Source organism: Heterocephalus glaber, unplaced genomic scaffold, assembly GCF_053883595.1.
Source record: "Heterocephalus glaber isolate CG9 unplaced genomic scaffold, H.glaber_assembly_v1.0 deba00000768, whole genome shotgun sequence".
Taxonomy (NCBI): Eukaryota; Metazoa; Chordata; class Mammalia; order Rodentia; family Bathyergidae; genus Heterocephalus; species Heterocephalus glaber.
In genome coordinates this window covers 4,746,950-4,768,799 of record NW_028258162.1, presented here as the reverse complement: position 1 = coordinate 4,768,799, position 21,850 = coordinate 4,746,950, and the positions used below count along the sequence as shown (strand labels likewise).

General features: G+C 37.4%; 1 protein-coding gene across 4 annotated transcripts in view; it reads right to left on the bottom strand.

The window, feature by feature from the left end:
* Positions 1 to 2,688: 2,688 nt before the first annotated feature.
* Positions 2,689 to 21,850, bottom strand: part of Slc39a12 (solute carrier family 39 member 12) — a 68,166-nt gene continuing 49,004 nt past the window's right edge. For 2 of the 4 annotated variants that reach the window (XM_004859960.3, XM_021240485.2), the window contains one exon: positions 3,124 to 3,697. In XM_004859960.3, coding sequence (XP_004860017.1) covers positions 3,569 to 3,697 — 129 coding nt within the window. In that variant the 3' untranslated portion in view covers positions 3,124 to 3,568. Of the gene's footprint in view, positions 3,698 to 21,850 lie in introns of all 4 variants that reach the window. The other 2 variants (XM_004859961.3, XM_087207220.1) reach the window with 2 other exon arrangements.

Here is a 21,850-nt window from a genome sequence, read left to right as displayed (position 1 = left end):
GCCAGGACTCAAACAAGCACTCACCCTGTTTCTGCTGATGGTGCTGGACTCCTCTCAGGCCTGGCTTCATTTCCTCAGCAGGTGCATGGGTACCAGGGGGAATCAGTTGAGTTTATGTTGCTCCTGAGTTGAAATCAAATTGTGACAATAACCATGACCTTCGACAGGTTCTTGTCAGGTTCCATTATTCAACCTTGGAAGTGTAGCTGGATGGAACATAATAGGTTCTCAACTTGTTTTGAGAGCTAAAGAATATGAGAGAGGGCCTCCTGCTGTGTGTAAGCATCAGGATACATGGACAAAGCCTGCCCGGGGAGGATGTAAGAGAGGCCTCTATCTCTCCTGCTCCAAAAGTGACTCAAGACAAAGAAAGCGTAGGTCAGCTTTGACAAGCTGGTGAGAAAGGGTTTGGGGCATTTATAGAGGACTGCATTTCTATAAAAAGTCTTGAGCTCCACTCTCTACTAAGAAAAGACATTTTCTTAACCAAAGTGACAACACCGAGAGGTAAACTGTGAAATTCTATTGAAAGAAGGGAATATCAAAGACAATGACAATGGTAGTGATGACAGTGGTGGTTAGTATTTCTTGAGCCATTAGTCTTTTCCAGGCCCTGTGCTCAGTGCCTTGTGAGCAGCAACCCATGTTGACCTCACCACAACCTCAAGAGATAGGGTCTATTTTTAGCCCCACTTTACAGACAGAAGACATTGTTGTTCCCAGCAGTGTAGCTTGGGATTGGAATGGGGATTCCAGTTAGGAGCCTGAATTCTTAATGACCACACAAGAGCTCCATCTGATCAGTCAGACCTGCCCTAGTGATCAGCAGCCTGGTGACCCTGCCCTTTCCTCTCGGTTTAGAAAAGGGGGTTCTAAAGGTGCAGCCTTCTGAGAGAAGGTCTCCTAAGGGGAGGCACACTCTTACCTGCACATCCAGGGTCTGGGAAGGGGGTGAAGTCAGGAGTGGCCACAATCCTTGGGCACATTTACTGACATTTCAGTCTCTAATGCTTCCCAGGATCTACACAGCATTCCAACAACATGGCCCAATTCCCTTCTCCCTCAAGACGGCCCTGTCAGTATATGATGGTTATTTCAATAAAATTTCTACATGATTTGCTCTTTGATTTCTCTCCAGGAGCATTTCTAGTTCAGTGGTGAAAAAACAAATCAGTCATCAAGTAGAACTACAGTGGAATCCTAAATTTAGGCCCAGGAAACAAACATTCTAATATTATTGAAAACTCTGGTTTCAAGGAAAATGCCATCTATCCCAAAGATCAGGGAGCAAGCCATAACACAGACAGCTTAACGGGATGACGCTAGTCAGGCGTTCCAAATTTAGACTCCTCATCTTTAAAGGGCACACGGTTGTCATCAAATTTTTATTATTACCCCTCAATTTTGAGGAATAGAGATTTTCTAGCAATTTTAAGATTGCTTGTGGCTGAAGGTCCGTAGCAGGCTGTGCTCAGCTGTCTCGAGCCTGATGTGGATTAGCATAAACCCAGTGATAAGGTAGAAAAGAGGAGAAATGGGGATCTCAGAAATCTCTCTGTCACATTATCCTCAGGATGACCTCTGAGTGGACAGGTGTCTGCTTTCCATCAGAACACACCAGCAATAATCTTACAAGATACTGAGAATGTCCCTCTAAGTCCTTTGGACAGCTGGTTCTTGTCCAGCCCCTCTGCATCCTGCTCTGTCCCCTCAGTGCCAGATTCACTCCAACTTGAAGGTTATAGAATAAGCAGCTCACACCAAAATTTGTAATTTAGCCAGCTGCAGACTACTGTAAACTTGAACTGGAAGCAAAGTTATCCATCAGAGCTGTCCTCATTAGGTTGACAGAAATTAAGGTTTAATGCCAAAGTCAGAACCCGGGCATAGAAACCCAAACACAGATGGTGCCAGGTACGTTTTACACGTGACCTCTACACCATGTTGATCTGAACAAAGGCGTGCTTTTCTAGCTACAAGGTATTCTGTACCAAAAGAAGGATAAAGTTCTATGTGTCAGACCTACTTACCTTTCATGGTAAATATGAATCTAAATACTATCTGTGGACTCCTCATCCAATAATTTTCAGGACTGATTCAATGCTCCAAGGGAAGGGGAAAAGAAAAACAAAAGGGAATTTTGGCCTAGGAACACATGTCTAGCATGAGGTTTGTAGAAGTTTAATCACCTTACTCCAAAGCACATAGCTCTTAAGCAAGAGTCATGCACCTGTTCTTTCTCAAAGCCACATCTACCTGACTGCCTGCTCCCCACTGGTGTTCGGAGATGCCTCTTCCAGTAGCATCAAGACCCCCAGAATCAGAAATTCTATGGACGGAGTCAGCAATCTCACAGGTAATCTTCCATTTGGTTCTGATGAGTGCCAAAGTTTGAGGACTACTCCACTATTCAGTGAAGCCCCCTTAAAGCAAGCTCTAAAGACAACTAGAGGGGGCCCTCTTTCTTGTGGAATCCAAGAAAAGTGGTTGACAGGCATAGCAATGAGTTATCTAGCGAAAGGTAAGAGGAAAGAGAAACTTACAGGACAGAGTGCCAGAGTCATTTTGGCAGAAAAATAGGAATCGTCCCTTGTCAAGATGCATCATTAAAAAAATAACAATAAGAGAATGATGAGGCACCCATTTTCCAAGAAAAAAGTGACCAAAGTCAGGGCTATTTTCTATTTTAATAATTTTGCTGTGTTATTAGCAATGTTGCTTGTTCATGTCATGTACTAACCTGCCAAAATCCCATTTAGAAGTCTATGTTGCCTCAGAAAGAATATAAAATATACTTGTCAGTAGGATTATTCCCATAAACATTCTCTGTTACACAATCTGTGAAAGTTTGGACATTCACCTACTGCCTGACTCAAGGTTTGTTATTTAAAAATTTTCTTGAACTTCATTTTTTGTTTCCAAGTTCTCCTTGCCTGGAACAAATTTCCTTTAGTGACTTATGCAGAAGAATGCTGACATATTATCCTCTAGCGGTCCAGAATTGCATATTCATGAGCACTCTCAAGCCAGTGGGTAATGATTCCAGGTGAACAATACTGTATTGGCTTTATAAGAGAGGGCTTGGAATCTGACATGCAGTAATAGAAGGTAATGCAAACCATCACATTAAAACTAGACTTTATTACATTTGTTTATAATTTAGTTTCCTAAGGGTTTAAAATTTCACAGGAAAAAAAGTACATTATTGACATCAAAGCAGTTATACCTGATTTTATCCCAACAGGCATCTGTCTACTTCAAATACTACATTCTTTCTTAGAGAAACAATATTTTTTAAGTTTTTTATGATTATTAAAAAAAAGACAAGAGAAAAGCAGAAGTTCCATCACAGTGTTGGAAACAAACAAAATTTCCACGAAGGACACTCTGACCTTTATGTATTCCCCTGAAACAGAAGTGCACTATAAAACTAATAAGTTAATGAACTAAAAGACGCAGTCTTCACCTAAGATAAAAATACTTAGTTTACTAATCATTGTCAAGTACAATGAAAGAGATGAAATGAGGTCCTATAAATTCACTTTTGAAGGATTTTAAGAACCTTAATTTATATTTTAATATTTTGTTCATATATAGCCAAGAGTAAGAGAGAGAGCCAACCTAGGATCAATCCAATGTTTTGCAGAAGAAACATCATCCAGGGTCGTCGTGTTTGAACATGAGTCATTTCAGGAAGCTAAAAAAAGAATGAAAAACCAGAATAAGATCCAGATATATTCAATTGCTGGGAAAAGCTTGGTGGGAAAACATGAGGTTCTCTGTTATTCAAAACTTAATAACCTTTAAAATTCCCCAAACAGTTGCAAAATGCTTAATACCTATTCTTGCCACGACTTTGAAATGTAAGCTAAATTAAGCCTACGGATCTTAATATTGGCAGAAATCATAAGATGACATAGTTATCACTGGAAACCCAACTCTTCTTTCTTTTCAGAACATGTTTAAATGTGAAAGAGATAATACATGAGAGGTATGATTTTCAGCTGCTCTATTAGGTTTATCCACTGGTTTTTCTTTTCAAACAGATAACAGAGGTCTTCCTGACCTTCAGAACAGGAAAAACATCATTCCCTCCAACTATATTTTATTCTCAGAGAGACAACGGGGAAATGATTTTATCACATGCCATAACACCAGTTAGAGGAGAATGTTCATTCAAGCATCCATATGAACTGTTCCAATGTGGTTTTGACTCTATTAATTTGCATCCCTTGTCCTGAGAATATGGAGTATATCTCCTCCTCAGCAGTCACTTCTGTTGGAGTCTCTGGTTGGTATAGACTGGAGATTTAATTCATTCTTGGCATTCCTTGACATTCTGGGTGAGATAATTCTTTGTCTGGGCTCCATTGGCCACTGTCAGATGTTGATCTGTGCCCCTGGCTTCCACTAGGTGCAAGCTGTACAGAGTGTCACTTGCTCCTCCATCCTCGATCATAAGAATCAAAAATGTCTCCAGACATTGTCAAATGACCCTAAGGGATGAGAACACCTCCAGTACAGAACTGGATGATTTATCAATCAAATAAAAGATCAACATATGACATATTCAAGGTCTTCAGATTTATTGCAATGGGGAATAGATGGAAACATTTTCAAATACCCCTGTAGAGGCACATCATGAAAATTCTGTTTGAGTGTGCTTGAGATGAGTATTTGTTCCTTTTCATTAGATATTCCTTTTTTTTTTTTTGTACCGGGGATTGAACTCTGGACCCTGAGCTTGTAAGGCAGGTGTGGTGCCACTGAGGTAAATCCCTGGCCCTTAATTAGATATTTCAATGAGATGAGAATTTTAACTATTGTAACCTGTTATTTCAAATCCAAGCATTAAACATTAGACTAAAAGACAAACTAGGATCCCAAAATGCTCTCTTGGGTGGAAAGCCTTAAATCACATTCTCTTTTGGCATTTTTCTGCCATGTTTAATCATGTTAAGTTAGAGACATCCTATATGACCCATCAATCACTACATATTCAAAATGATATTTTGAAAGATCTATAGACCATGGATAATAATCATCTTACATTTCCAGTTTGACTTATCAAAAAGAAACTGAGGCATTTAATTTTACTTTATATTTTAAATATCATTCATAACTACATTATTTAATGTTTAAGTTAGATGTAATTGTAGCAAGTTACTTAATATGGTTAACAGTAGTTTCATGATAAACTTTCCCCCACTTCTTATCGGAATGAGCATCTATCATTCCACTAATAAGATTCTTTTGGTTTCCAATACCTTGATACTAATCTGACATCCACAATGAACATGGCAGCATTCTGTTATATCACAGTTTAGATGTGGGAAAAGAGAAGTATTTGCTGTCAAAGACCTTGTATTTAATGGGACTTGTAAAAGATCAACAAGATACACCAGCATTTCCCAGTACCTCTTTGATTCTCAGTAGTTTTAAGCAATTTTCAATAGTTGACTCCAAGGCTAGACAACATGGATAACCAGTTTCCTAAGCTATAAGCTGTACCTCAGACTTTATCGGTGAGACAGAATTATACCATGTATAGTCACTTAAAGGTCTGAACTTTGATTAACATTTTTTTCCAAATACAGCGAGAAGGACAGTTTATAATTCCTTCTCATTTTTTAAATAAGATGATTAATTGTCATTCATGTGATATATCTGAATTAACAGCAAGTCATACCTCAGCTGTGCTATTGCACCTGGCTGATGTTCACCTTTGATAAAGCCAGGGAAGTAGTTTCTAGAAATATTTTCCCAGTGAACATTTATAAATTTTTGATCATTTACTGAACCACCATGATTATTTTGAGTAGCTTGTTGCAAAAAAAGTATTGCAGACAATATAGAATTATCGTGATTAAAATGGTTCTGGTTCAACAGAAGGAACTTGAGAGGGATTTTCAAATCATCAATGTCTTAATAAACCTACATGAAAAAGTTCATTTTCAAATTTTCATCCTTGCCTCAAATTTCTACTTAAGGTCTTTGGTTGGAGAGAAGAGAGGCTTGACTAGGGAAGAGTTAATAACCAAAAGGTTTTACATACAAAACCACAGCACTAGAATCAGTGTCTTAGGAATTACAGCAAAATCTTAAGCACTTTTTGTTCTCACTAATCCAAAAATGTCACAAGTTTTAAAAACAGTTGTTTAATCTCTCATTTTTCTCACTAGCCTCAGCATATGGACCTGCAGTTTACTTGTAGTACTTAACAAATGATAGAATTGAATACATTTGTTTATAAGACCCAATGGCCCTACTCCAGTGAAAATGTCATTAATCCTTTATTCTGAGTATGTAGATGGCATAGCCCCCAAGAAAACACCATGAGTGTAGCACAGCTCCAAGGACAACATTCACATGGAATACGTTTTCAGTGGCGCTCAGACACAGGCTCTGCCTTCTTTTCATCCAAATAATGGGCTCTGGTGTACCTTGCCATTACTTCAGGCGTGCCTTCCCAAAGCTCATTCTTTCAGAATGTTTGAGGTACAAAAGTTTTTGTTACATGGTTTATTTGCTTTTCATTTACATCCATGTTCTCTCTTACCTCTCTCTCCCCCTTACCATAATCCTGCAGAGAGAAAATTATTAACTCCTTTTAATTACATGGGAGCGTTGGCTCAGAGAAGAGAAGGACTCACTCATAGTCATACAGATGTGACGTTAGAAGTAGGACAAGAAGCCAGATCAGCTCATTACTGGAGTGGACACAGGAATACCTACCAATACCAGCTCTCTACCTGAAATTTACCCCTGTCTATTGTTGGCAATAACTTTCTATGTAATTAGAAAAAGAATGCAAAGAGTTAATGCTAAAAATGTCTAGTTAGGCATAGATCCATCACTCAATGTGAAGGACAATATGATAAAATCAAATGATGCAGATATCATGCTATCTGCCATAAAATATATCACAGTCCTGGTTTTATGTTTTCAAGGCAGATAATGTACATTTGTGAGTGAATAAATATGGACAATGAAAATCACATTATAAAAAATGCTTCAGGAGATTCTTATCCAAAAAAAATGGAAGCTTTAATTTTAATTCGGGTGGCCTATCTGAACTTTCCTTGTCCACATATAAATTGTGTCATAAGAAAACTCAGCTAAAACTTCTTTTGAGATAATACTTGGCTCTTTTCTAGCATAATAATGAATACATGACTTACAATATCTCTTGGATACATGCCAAAATACCAGAGAGCTCTATAGAAAGCCTTTCCAAAGGACACAAATATAAAGTGCCAAAGTTTAGGTCATATTTGATTACAGCTTTTCAGCTCCTCTGAAGCTACTCATATTTTTCACCATTTCAGTCAGTAAAGTTTGAAAAAAAATAGAAGCCTATAGGAATTAAATTTCAAGAACATATATATATATATATATATATATATATATATATATATATATATATATATAATTTTTTTCCTGTTCCCCTGGCTTTCATCAAGAAAAGTCTCCCTTTACTCCAGGGCCATTGCATTCTGCTATTTGAGGAGTTTTACAGATCTTGATTTATACCATAAGACAAGAGGAGCTGAAATGATAAAGTATATTATAATTGAGGTAAAGGGACAGAAAAAGTGGGAAAAATTTTAGCAAAAGAGTCTTTCCCAGAGACAGTGCAAAGAGAAATGATCTTTAGATTTCTGCCAGAAACTTAGAAATGCTGAAGTGGAAAAGTAACTTTATTTTTTTTTAACACTATGTTTAAAAAATTGCCTAACTCAAATCCATGGATGCAAAAACATGAGACTCAATGAGCTATAATTTTCTGGAAAAAAAAAACAACCTTTGCCTAAAATGCAGTTATTAGTCTATCATTGTTAAATCCTTTTAAAAATTTTGTATCAAGGCACAGGTAAGAAATTCCTCAAAATGCACAATAGTGCACACACTGGCCATGACTTGTGTACATATAAGTCACACATAAGGGTCCCTGAAAATTCTGTTATCCACTGGAGACATAGTTACAATGCTTAATCACTACACGGGATTTAACATTTTAGAGGATGATATTAAGTAAGTGTTTTAAACTTGAGTCAGTTCCTACAACTATAATTCTAGTCGAGCCAAAGGTTTAAAATAAATCCTCATGGAGAAAATTAGGAGAATGTATCAGGAAAGAGTAGACATGCATAACAAACATCAGATACTCTGTGACAATTACATAATAGCAAGGACCTATCAACAAAGAAGGATAATGTGCAAAATATTCTCTGGAGCTGATATCTTATCCATCTTTCTTATACATCTGAGCTTCAGACTCCTGTACCAAGCAAAAGCCCTCTGTAATCTGAAACTGTTTTCTTGGTGTCATTAAAGACCCATTATTGAATATTTCAATGTTAACTTTCATTCATGATTTATAAATGAACATTTTTAAAGCAGAAATATCAGAATCCCATGTCTCTAAGATAGATAAATATATCAAAGACCTTTCATTAGTAACAATTCACAATTCATATATAGAAATTCAATATTCTTCCACTGAAGACATTTTGTGATGTCTCTCATGAAGGAAAAGTTGTTTTTCAATTATTTTTTTCTCTCAGGAATGCACAGTGTTTAACATCACTATTAGAAGCGATCTGCTTCTCCATTTATAAAGCACACTTGACAATGGATTTATTTCATATTTTCCCAAGAGGATCCAAAACCCTATTGTACACACTGTGACAGCTATATATTTACATCCGATAAGCAGAACCACATTTATTCCTGAGAAATCTGATGAAGAAGAAAACTCAGAAACTTGTAGAAGAGGACATCCTAAACATGCAGGATCTCTTGAGAGTATAATTGCTCTTAGATACTGCCTTCTACCAGGACACAGTGAACCATTTACAAATGCGACAGAATTAGAGCTAACTCTGGTTTGGTTGAGTTTGACCTTGTGCAAGGCATACATTTAAAAACAAAACAGGGGGGCGGGGATGTAGCTCAGCAGCTGTGCCTGCCTGGCCAGAGCAAGGTCCTGACTTTGATTCCTGGTACTGGAAAACAAAACAAAACAGAAACTTGTTGGTTAAAGTCAACATTTGACTTGCAAATCTCCAATTACTTGTTTGCATGTGCACATTATACACTTTAAAGTTGAGCATTAGGGCTTTCTAGTTTCCAATACAACATATGAAAATCTTTGAAGTTGCCACTCTGTCCTAACATGTAAAAAGCTGAATGGATGCAAAATGAACAGCTCTTCTTAGATCCACCAGAGAAGAGAGGTCACAGGCACACTACTGCCTCAGATGCTGGAGAGACTGCAGGTGGATTCAGACAATCACAACTCATCAGAGCAGAAGCCCACTAACAGAAGCCCTGCGGGAGCCAGCACCTTACTATAATGCATGAATCTGTAGAGAGGACAATTGTAAAACCTCCAAGGGACCCAGTAATAGGGTCCTTCCAGTTCTGTAAATTTCACCTCTAGAAGCTCCCCAGGACCTCACAGTGAGAACTGGAAAAAAAATTGCCTCCTGCATATGGCAGGGGAAGGAGAAAAAGAATCATTTATCAACATGCCAGAGCATTATGCTGTTTTAAACAAGGCCTACCCTCAGGAGAAACTAGTTAACCACTAGTAAACCCCACTTTGGTTTACTAGAGCCTAATGTACCTTAGAGAAGGAAACATGCAATACCAGCCCTCGTCACCCTTGTGGCAGAGGAAGGAGCAACTTGTGAAGCACAGTCCAGGGCACAGGCTATCCATGAGACCCAGACCTGTTAATTCTGATATGTCAACTCCATTGGATTAAGAAGCACCTAGAAGATAAGCACTCTCCTGGTGTGTCTAGGTGGATCAGAGCATGACCTTGGGTACTACATATGGTCCTTACCTGTTCCACTCTCATACTCTTCCCCCATTTGCTTCTCAGCCACATAGAACTAAACAGCTTTGCTTTGCAATGCCCGTCCACCATGATGCTTTGGAACCAAGTGACAAATGGGTTGAACTTCCCCAAACTGAGGGCTAAGTTAAGTTGTGGATATCAGGTATTGTGTCCCAGCAAGGGAAAAGCTGACTAACACAGAAGACCGGTACTAGAGAAGTGGAGTCATTGCTATGACTGTACCTGACCATGTGGTTTAGACTCTTTTGGAACTGGTTTGCAGGAAGAATTTGGAAAGGTTTAGAGATGCTGGCTAGAGAAGCTTTAAAATATTGTAAGCAGAACCTGATAGGTGATTCTGGTGGAAGGTCAGAACAGCAGAAGATAGATAGGAATGCAGATGGTAAAACCAACCAAGCTCAGGAGGTTTCAGTTCGGAACAAGATCTCCACTAGCAGTGGATAAGTGTCCATATGTGTTACGCTGGGGGGAAAAAAGTTTAAATTTTGCCCATATCCTGAGATTTGACAGAAGAATGAGATTAAGGGTGATGAACTAATGAACCTAGTAGAGGAATTTCAAGGCACCCAACATTCAGCCTGGCATGGGAAGTGCTGGCTGCTTTTAGCCAGATTTATAATAAGAACTGAGGGTATACCTAAAATGTACCAATGATTAGAATGAATAATCAATAATGCAAAATAGGAAGAAAAGGTCCAAAGGGGTAGGGGTAGTGGGAGGGGCAGGGGAAAGGAAAGAAGGGAAAGGAAAAATGATGAGAAATGGAAAAAATGGACATAAAGTCTTTGTAAATAGGGAAGGGTGGAGGGCATGAAGGGAGGGCTAGGAATGGGGAAAAAATAAGAACCAAGATGCATTATGTAAAGGTACAATTCCCAATGAGAAATGTAATTGTGTTGTATACCTAAAATGTACCAATAAAAGAATTTAATAAACAAACAAACAAACAAAAAAGAAACAAAAAAAGAACTGAGGGTTAAAGGCTAAGCAGAATAACTTAAACTTTGCCCCAAAAGGAACCATGTGTAAAGTTGGGGCCAAAGGAGGTATAGCTGCTAAAGAGATTAATGGCATTAAAAAGAAAATAACTGAGTGAAGCTCAGCTGGTCCCAGCACCTGGAAGGAAGCTCCCCTGACTCTATCCCAGGTTCCTAGGGCAGTGAAGCTCAGCCAGTCCCAGCATTCAGAAGGAAGCTCCCTCACTGCCATCCCAGGCTCCTAGGGCAGTGAAGCTCAGCTGGTCCCAGCACCCAGAAGGAAGCTCCCCACCTCCATCCCAGGCTCCTAGGGCAGAGAATGTGAGCCGCGTGGGTGCCAGAAGCACACACACCCCCACCCCGTGGAAATGAGAAGACACATAAACAAGCCTCAAAAACAGACTTCCAGATCACCTACAGCAACCCCAAAGGGAAACGAGATGGAACAATCTGATACTCAACCACCTGGACTCTCTGAACTGGCAACAAAAGAGGATCTGGGAAAAATGAAATCAGAAATAATTACTCAGATAACAGCAAAGATTTTGCTCATGGTGCAAGACATGATTAATAAATCCAGAGAGGACACAGATAAAAAAAATAGAGGATCTGAGGAAAATGATGGAATCCCAAAATAGGAAAAAAACGGAATCCATAAAACAGATACAAACAGATTTCCAAGAGATTAAAAACTCCACCGAAAGTCTGTGCAGCAGAATGAACCAATGTGAGGATAGAATTTCACATATAGAAGATAAGATTGTAATTAGTGAGGAAGAAAAGAAAAATTGCTTTAAATTTCTAAGAGAACATGAGAAAATCAATCCAGCAGCTGCTAGACGATGCAAAGACGCATAACATAAGACTGATTGGAGTCAATGAAGAAAGAGGAGAGTGGAGATGACATAAAAAAACTGTTCACAGAAGTGATGGCAGAAAACTTCCCAAGCAGGGGACAAGAACTTGACATACAGATAAGTGAGGCATATAGGACTCCAGCTAGCCTTGATCAAAAAAAATCTACACATAGGCATATAATAGTTAGGATTCCAGAAATCCAACAGAAGAACAAAATTCTATAAGCAGTGAGAGAAAAGAAACAAATCACATACAAAGGAAAGCCCATCAGAATCACAGCAGACTTCTCAATGCAAACCCTCAAGGCAAGAAGAGTTTGGAGTGATGTATTTCAAGCCCTAAAGGAAAACGGCCTCCAATCCAGATTGATGTACCCTGCAAAACTATTTTTCAAAATTGATGGAGAAATAAGATACTTTCATGATAAAGAACACCTCAGGAACTTCATGAATACCAAACTGGCACTCCAAAAAATTTTAGACAATACCCTAGGAAAAGACAATGAGGATCACAACCCCAGGAAACCCAGCAGAATGAATCCATTGGGCGTGACAAATTAAATGCGAAGGGGGAGAATCCAACAAAAAGAAAAAGTCATGACAAGGAAACTTTTGACTTCATCTCCCTAATGAGTGTATAATTCAATCTTATTATTGTAATGATTAGCATTTTTCTGATTCTAGAATTGCACACCATTCCTTGTGCTATACTGGCTATTTATCATCTTCTTATGTCTACATTTTAATTGGGTTGTCTATTAATGAGCTCTAAGTATTCTTTATATATTTTGCTCATAGGTTATATGTATTGTAAATATGGTCTGTTTAAGGACTACTTTTCATTTTAATGATGTCATTTAAAGTTCTAAATTTTGATGAAATCTCATTTATCAATTTTTTTCTTTTATATCATGTTTTTTGTATCCTAGGTAGTTCTTGCCTACCCTGAATTCATAAATATTTTCCCTTATAATTTCTTCTTAAAGTCTTATACTTTTAGGCTTTCTTATTTAGCTTCATAGATCCCTTCAAGTTATTTTCCTGTATGAAAAAAAAGGGTTGAGGTTAATTTTTTATACATGGATACCAGGTGTTCTAGTGCCGTTTGCTGAAGACACTGTCTCTTCCTCGGCTCTTGAATTGAGTTTATATTCTATAAAATGCTAATGTTAAATAATCTTTCAAAACTCAGTGGACCATATATGTTTGGTTCTATTTCTAGATTCTCTGTTTTATTCAAATGATCTATATGTCTTGCCTTACACCAACTCTGCCTTGGTTACTGTAGCTTTAGAAGAAGTCTTAAAATTGGGTGCTAAATGTCTTCCAACACTGTTTTTGTTTTTGTTTTTGGCTTTTCTGGATCCTTTGTACTCCTAAATAACTTTTAAATTTCAATATCCAGTTCTTCACTTATAGCAAGTATACACAGACCTGAATTTTTATATATACCTTGTGTTTTCTAATCCTGCTAAATTCAAGTACAAGTTCTAGGGGCTCCTAGAGATTTCTTAGTTTTTTCTCTGTAGATGATCATTTCATCTACATATAAAGATTTTGCTTCTGCCATGCCAATCCTATCCTAGTTGTGTCATTTTATTGCCAGACTATCTTGGTTTAAACCTATGTTTCAAAGTCTAATGGACAGATGAAGAGTAGGCATATCTGCCCTTGTTCCCCACTTTAGGGAGAAAGCATTGTATCGTCTCCATTCATAGAAGGAGTTTTTGTTGGAAGTATGGAGTACATGTCTTTGATCTGTTGAGAAGGTTCTGTTCGACTTCTAGTCTCCTGATAGCTTTTACCATGAACAGCTGTAGAATTTAGTCCAATACTCTTTCTCCAACTAGTGACAGGATCATATGGCTTTCTCCTTTCCTCTGTTAAAATGATTACTTTTGGGGTGGATCTTCCAATGCTGAACCAACACTGCCATCCCTATAATAAAACCACTTTCTACATCCTGCCAGATCTGACTTCTAAGAGTTTGTTTTGTTAAACAAATTTCTATCTATGTTCATACTTTTTTCTTCTATTATCTTTATCCAGTTTTAGGATTAGCACAATATTGATTTCCTAAAATGAGGGGAGAAGTGTTCCTTTTTTCTGCTTTAAATGTTTGATATAATTTATCAGTTAAAATGTTTATGAGCTTGCTGTTGTCATATAGGTAGGTTTTCAAGCTAGAAATATACTTTCTTTAATAGATGCTATTCAAATTTTATATTTCCTCCAGAGTTAGTTTTATTAATTTGTCTTCTAAGTTACTTCTTAGAAGTTGTCAAATTTATTTCAAAAAAGATTTTTGTAATATGCTTTCTATATCCTTTTAAATCCTGTAAAATCTGTGGTAATGTCTCCTAGATCTTAATATTATAATTTTAAAAATGTATAACTGATATTGTATAACAGGAAGAAAAGGTCTAAAAGAGCAGGGGAATTTGGAGGGGTAGGGGAAGGGAAAAAGGGAAAGGAAAAAAATATGAGAAAAGGAAAAAAATGGAAACAAGGTCTTTGCAAATAGGGAAGGCTGGAGAGGGTGAAGGGAGGGCAAGGGAAGAGGGAAAAAATAAGAACCAAGAGACTCATGCAATGGTACAAGATCCCAATGATGAATGTAACTGTATTTTATACCTAAAATGTACCAATAAAATTAATGGAGGGAAAAAAAAAAAGAAAAGAAAAGAAAAGAAAAGAAAACAACTATTTTGTAGAGAGACAAGAAGAAAGATGCCTTGAGGGCATCTCTGGAATCAGCAAGGCTCCACCCATGCAAACTAAAAAACCCTCCTTCTCCTATACCTTACCACTATGTTATTAAAGGTCAATTTAGTACAGTTTTTAAAATCTAGTATATCATGTCTGCCTTTCAATAAAAAATTATAAAACATGCTAAAAGTGAAAAATAAGTTTAGAGAGATTGAACAATCATCAGAATTAGAGTCAAATATGGCAGGAATGTCAAAAATATTAGACTAGAAATTTTAAAACACATTTTTTCTATTAAGTGCTAAGGGACATAATGAAAAAAAGAAACAATACATAAAAACAAGTGAACAATGTATTTTATGGAAGAACCAAAAGAAAAAAAGGCTAGAGATTAAACACTGTAACAATGATGAAGAATGTATATGATTGGTTCATTAGTAGATGGCCAAAGAAAGAATCTATGAACTTAAGGATATTATTAAATAATTTTTTTAAGCAGAAAGAAGAAACTAAAGAACAAAGCAAAACCAGAATATCAAAGAATTTTGAGACCACTAGAAAAAGTTTAATAGATCAGAAGGATAACAGAGAAGCAATATTTGAAACAATAATGACTAATCATTTTTCTAAATAAATGTCAGATACCAAACTAAATACACAGGAAGCTCAAGTGAAAAATTTCATGACATGGAACTTCATGGAAATTTCTTAGATATGAAAAGGATAGCCAACAAGAGATAAATTGGACTTATTCAAAATTAAAAACTTTTGTGCAAAGGACAGAATCAACAGAATTAAAAGACACCCAATAGAATGGAAAAAAATATTTGCAGAGTGACAATTTGAGAAGATAAAAATGTTCTGGAGACAACTAATGATGATTTCATAACAATGTGAATAGAGTTAATGCTATTGACCTGTATACCTAAAAATGTATAATGCTAAATTTCATGATATATATAGTATTTCACCACAATAAACACACAGGGTTTCAAAAGCATTGTTTTGATTACCTGTTTAGTATTTTTAGCTTACTGTAGTATCACACTAAGCTACATTTAGGGTAGGTCTAAGAACTTGTATGACAGGGAGAGGTGTCATTTATTGCCTGGTAAGGATTAATTGTCATTACTTACCACTGAGACATAGAAAATTCTGGGTTATGTTTGGAGCTCAAAGTCCAAAGCATAAATCCAGATCTTATGCTCCTAAAAAACCCTAAAGTAATTCATTTCTGGAGGACTGGAAATCCATTCCTCTTAATCATCTGCAGGGCAGTGTTGTCTAATTTGAATTTCTTTATGATTGGTTGTTATAAACAGAATGGAGAGAAATCTAGTGTTCTTATCCTTTTTTTTTTTTTTAAGTACTAGGGTCTGAACCCAGGGGCCACTTTTCCACTGAATTATATCCTCAGCCTCTTTCCCCACTGGCCCACATCAGCCTCTTTCTAAAAACTGAGACAAGTTCTCACCAAGTGGCCCTGGCTGAGTTTGAACCCTGGTCCTCTTGCCTCTGTCTCCCTGGTGCTGGGATTACAAGCGTGCATCACCACACCTGGGTAAATCATCCTTCTCCCTAAAGAATCTGGGTGAGCCTCTGAGTTGACCTGATGGGAAAGGCTACCTATCCTCAAAAAGAAGCTTAATCAGCTGCCAAAACTCAGGAGTGCTCTTCCTACAATATTCTGGAAAATGGAAATTTCCTCTGAAATGTTCATTTAAAATACTGTATCAATTCTTGCTTTCAACAATCTCCCAAGCGTTTAATTCAATAAAAGACTGGGTGTAGTTACCCTGTGATTCTTATGTAAGTTTTCTCTTTTCTTTTATGGAATCCATTTTCTTGGTTGTTCCTTTTGACATCCGTGAAAAGGAAGATATTAGTGTGTGTTCTGTTTTGGAATCATATTTGATTAGTAGGATTCTCGACGCAGATTACCATATTAACTCACGTTATCCTGAAATTGGTAGATTTTTCTTATTAACACAGGTCCTGTTTTGAATTGATGTCTTTTTCAATTAGTAGATTTTAAAAAATTAATATGGCAACTTTAATTTTTTTTTCCAAGCACGAAGTCAGAGACTAAAGCTTTCATTTTATCTGGAATTGTCAAACCAGTAGCTTCTCTCAAGGTAACTAAAAACTTCCGCATTAGTAACATATTTATTCAATATTCAAATTCAGGATATATAGGCTTGTAATACCTCAGTGGTATCTTCCCAAAGCAATTCATGATGATTTCTCTTTAGAGATCTGTGAGTTATAAAATAAATATCCCATTACTGTCACACAATTAGCTTTTAGCTTGTGTTTAACAATGCACCTCTCCTGTTTTCCCTAGAAGAATTCAGTGAGACAAATTCTTCATTGTTTAACTCAACAAAGACAGCCACCAGCCATATTGCTGACCACAATCATCTCATTTTCACAAGAATGGTTACTTTGAAAAGGCGTGTGTGTGTGTGTGTGTGTGTGTGTGATTTCAGAGAGGAACTCCAAGTCAATTTTTAAAAAATTATAGAGTGTTTAACATTCATCAAGATGAACTTGAGGTCTATTAATCATTATCTCAGAACATTTCTAAGTGTAGGGTTTAACAAATTTTTACAGAAAGAATAGAAGTCTTTCAAAGTTATTGGTGAGAATGAGTCATACTTTTTACTTCTGTGAAGAAATAATTGTGAATGTTAAACTGTCTTAATTTTCCTGACAGAAATGAGGTTAAATGGTGGTCGTTTTTCAGCAAAACAGTACGTAAAATGATGCCACTTTCCCTCATTTCACTTACTTGAAATGTATGATATATATGAGATTTAATATATCTTTTCCAGAGAAAGTGTTCCGGCCTATGGATGGATACTGTGTAAAGGGATTACACCTAAGTAATTATACCCAAACACCCAAGAAAAAATAACTTAAGTTTTTTGAATGTACAAAGACTAATTTTTCAGCCCCATCCTGGTGATTGTAGAATGTTGACTGAGCTACACTGGACTTACCCAGATTTCTCTGATACAGAAGGATTTAATCAAATGCCATAAATTGGAAGGTAAAGAAGTAATGACGGGGAGGAGAGAGCAGGATTAACATCCTGAATGTGTAGCTCCTACATGTATAGTTATATGATGAAGAGAAGCCTGCCTAGAATGTTTACTGTGTTCTCAATTAACGTTCTTTTCATCCAATTTACCATCTTGAAGCTGTTACATTTACTGAATTAAAATAATTATAGAGAAGCTCAAGCGGGACTTTTGTTAATCCTATTTATTATTTTCCGGATTCAATACTGACAGCTTACTTTGCATCTTTAAAGACAAAGAATCTTAAATTCAAATTCAAAATACGTTTTACCTGACTTTCACACAAAGAAGGTTGCCTGAAAATTGGAAAAAATACTCCAAGAAAAACTCTGGCTGTGCGATCACTTCCGGGAGAGCGTGGATACTAAATTGCTCTAAGTGATTACTTACTCTTGGGACTTGCTGTTTCCACTTCCATTATTAGATAAGTGAAATAAGTTTGAAGGAACATCGGCAGTAGCCTGGAAGAAGAGAAGTTTTGGAAGAGCACCAAAATTGGAAAGGAAGAAAAGATTTAGGAAACTATGTGGTATGGGAGCTTGGGAGAGGGCAGTGGGATGGAACAGGCGTGAAGTCTTCGCTCTGATCCGTGGGGGAACTTCCACCGCCCTCCACACCACAATCGCAAGATGTTCACGCCTTTATATAAATGATGTAGAATTTGTATGCAACCTATGCACCATCTCCTGTGTACATCAGGTCAGTTGTAGATTTGTAATACCTAATACAATGCAAAGGATATGTAAATAATTATACTGCATTGCTTAGCAAATAATGACCAGAAAGACAGCTGCATGAGAGCAGTACAGATGCAATTTTTGACCCGCAGATCTCCTTTTGTGGAACCTGTAGATGCAGAGGGCTGCCTGTAACTAATTTGCCTTGAATTTACATGGGCAGGCCACCTAAGCTTTGCCTCCTTTTGGCTTCCTTCCCCACTGCCTCCCTCCCTAAGTTTCAGCTCCTCCACCATCTACTTGGGCCCTATTAAGGTAGTGGACCCTGGGCATTTGTCCAGTCTCAACTGCAGGGACATCTCTAGTTAGATCTACAGTCAGAGTCCCTTGAGGCTGCAACACACTTGTCTCTATGGAAACACAATTTGGGCAGAATCTTAGCCTTAGAAAAAAATGCCTAAAGGTTTGAAACTTTGCTTTAGATCCAAAAATAAACTTTTTCTTGGCATAATCCATTTCTGTTTTTAAAAATTAATTTATGCTTTGTACAATATATCATATTAGTTAAAAATAAAATCTCTCTATCCAAACTTCTATAAGATAAAATTTAAAAAACAATGCTCTGCAGGTTTGTCTTTTCTTTCCATGAGTGACTTTGTAAACTTTAGAGACACTGGATATGAGAAACCTCCCAGACTTCCGTTCTGAGAATTTTCTCAGAAGGGACTTTAGTTTCTCAAGTGGAATGAGATGCTCTGACATCGCTGTCCCCTTCCCTACCACACATAAGTCTAGGTTAGTATCAAAGGGATGTGCTATTTTTCTGTCACTGCTGTTAATAAGTTATCAGAAATGTGGTGCCTGGAAACAACACAAATTGACTGTCTCTTAGTTCCATAAGCCATCAGGTTAACATGGGCCTCAGCAGACTAAAGTCACTTAATGGGAAAGGCTACATTCCCTTCTGGAGGCTGTACAGAAAAATCAGTTCTCTTCCCTGTCCCAGCTTCTCCACCTGGCTGCACTCCTGGACTCCTGACCTCTTCCTCAGTCTCCAAAGCCATTAAGACTGCATCTCTGTGACCTTTTTTTCCGGTCCTCACATCTCTCCTCTGGCCACTGCTAGCCTCAAGATCAGATTAGGACCACCTGAACAATCCAGGCTAATTTCTCCATTTTAAGAGCCTAACTTTTAATCACACTCTAAAGCCCCTTTTGACATGTGAAGTCATGTGTTCACAGCCTCCAGAGATCTGGATGTATAGATGGGGAGGCAGGTGTTATGTCTAGAAAGAATAGATCTTATGAAATCTTTGTGGCAAACAAAACCATGAAAAAGACAGCAAACCAGTAGATCATGTTATAAATATGATTTGGAGAAGGTGGACAAGTAAGATAAATGGATGCTAACCTACTAGTCATAGGTATGGCTGATTATGCACCACTTCAAATACTCTGTCTTATCTTTCAAAAGATAGGAGGAAGCAGAAAAATGAGAAAGATACTCAGTAAGTAGAAGTAAGCAGAAAAGCAGATGTGAATGCATCAACATCAGACAAAGGAGAATTCAAGACAAGAAATTTTACTGGAAATAAAAGGGACTTTTCAGCACTACAATAGTCAAGAAGATAACATCATCAAGAAGATAACAACTGAGCTATGAACAGAATGTTTATGTACCCCCCAATATATATATTTGAAACTCTAATACCTAATAGGATTAGCACTTTGTAAGAGATTGATATATTCTCTATCATCTATCTATATCTATCTTTCTCTCTGTCCCCCTTCCCTCTCTTTTTCTCCCCTCCCTCTCTCTTCTTTCCAGGTCTCCTTCCCACCTTCTCATCACTTAAGGATCCAGGCAGAAGGCATCTGTCTGAAAACCAAGAAATACTTTACCAGGAACCAAATGAGCTACACCTTGATCTTGAACTTTCAGTCTCCAGAATGGTGGGAAATAAATTTCTGCTTTTTAAGCCCCAAATCTATAGTATTTTTGTTGCAGCATAGCTGTGTGGTGGTGTGTTCCTGTAACCCCAGCTACTTGGAAAGCTGAGACAAGGAAATCACTTAAGCCTACAAATTTGAGGTCATCAGACCCTGTTCTCAAGAAATTGAATCATGTTGTTGCAGCCCAATTTGATCAGGAAAGCTACCACATATGCATGGATCAAATAAAAGAGCTTCAAACACGTGAAGTAAAATTTGATAGACTGGAAGAAAGAGGTAAACCCACAAATATACACTGATATTTTAACATCAAACAGGCACAAAGCCAGGAGTAGTGGTATACAGCTGTAATCCTAGTACTCTGGGACGCTGGGGCAGGAGGATTCCAAGTTTGAGCCAGTCTGGGCAGTTTAGTGACTTAGTGAGAACTTGTCTCAAAATAAAAAAAGAAATGAAGGGTTGGAGATGTAACTCACTGTAAAGGCTTTAGGTTCAATCTCTAGTTTAAAAAAAAAGACTAAAATTATTAACCAGCCTGTAAAAATAATGCTCACAGAACCCCAAACCTAACAACTTATGTTTCATGTACTATCCAATTCACCAAAACAGACCATATCTATCTTTCCTGTGCTAGACTAAAAACAAGCCCCAAGACAATGGACGAATATAAAACATATCCTTACTCTAGGAAGGATTTGAATTAAAACCAGTAAGTAAAAGACATTTACAACAGTTCCAAATATTGATTAGGCAACATACTTCTATATAATCTATGGATCAAACAACTTATATGAGAAATTTAAAAGCATTTCAAAATGGTTAGTATAGACAACAAAACATATTAAAATGTATGGGAGTTAAGGGGCAGGGATATAGCTCAATGGCACTGCACCTGCCTCACAAGCACAAGGTCCTAAGTTCGATCCCTGGTACCACAAAAATAAATAAATAAATAAATAAATAAATAAATAAATAAATAAATACATTTAATGAAATGTATGGCAGCCAGCTAAAGCAGTGTTCCAAAGGAAATTTACAGCTTTAATTACTAATAGTAGAGGAGAAGAAAGATTAAAAACCTGTGATGTAATTTTTACCTCATATATCAAGAAAATAAAGAGAAAGCTAAACACAAAGGACAGAAATAATGAAAATTATAGCAGAAATAATACAAAATAATAGGCATTAATATGTAGTCATTGCTGGTTTCTTCCCTTGTGAAATTTGTACTTCCTGTTTCAGAAACTTAGGCATATAAGACCATGGATTGTTGTTCTTAGGGAGAATGCACTGGGGAATACAAAAAAAGTTTCTCATGAACTTGAAGCTATGACTGCCACCCAATCACCTGATGTTTCTCATACCTGTGGATAAACAACAAAGAAAGAGCTACCCTCGTGGTGGGACTGATCACTGCTGATTACCTTGAGGAGCTCTGGTTGCTGCTACACGCGGGGGGGGGGGGGGTGCTATCTAGAAACTGCGGGATTCATTACAGTCTCTTGGTGCTTCCAGGTCTGGTACAATGGTCAACAAGCCACTAGAGGAAATGTGGCCGGACAAGGACAAAGCCCTAAGGTTCAAACCCCTCAGGGAGGACCTGGGTGTCCCTTCCAGGAAGGGAGTCTACGTCAATCCAAATGCTGTGCGAGGGGAAGAGAACCAAGACTTGGTCCTGGAGAACAGAGATGACAGATATCAAATACGAATGACCTCAAGACCAGCA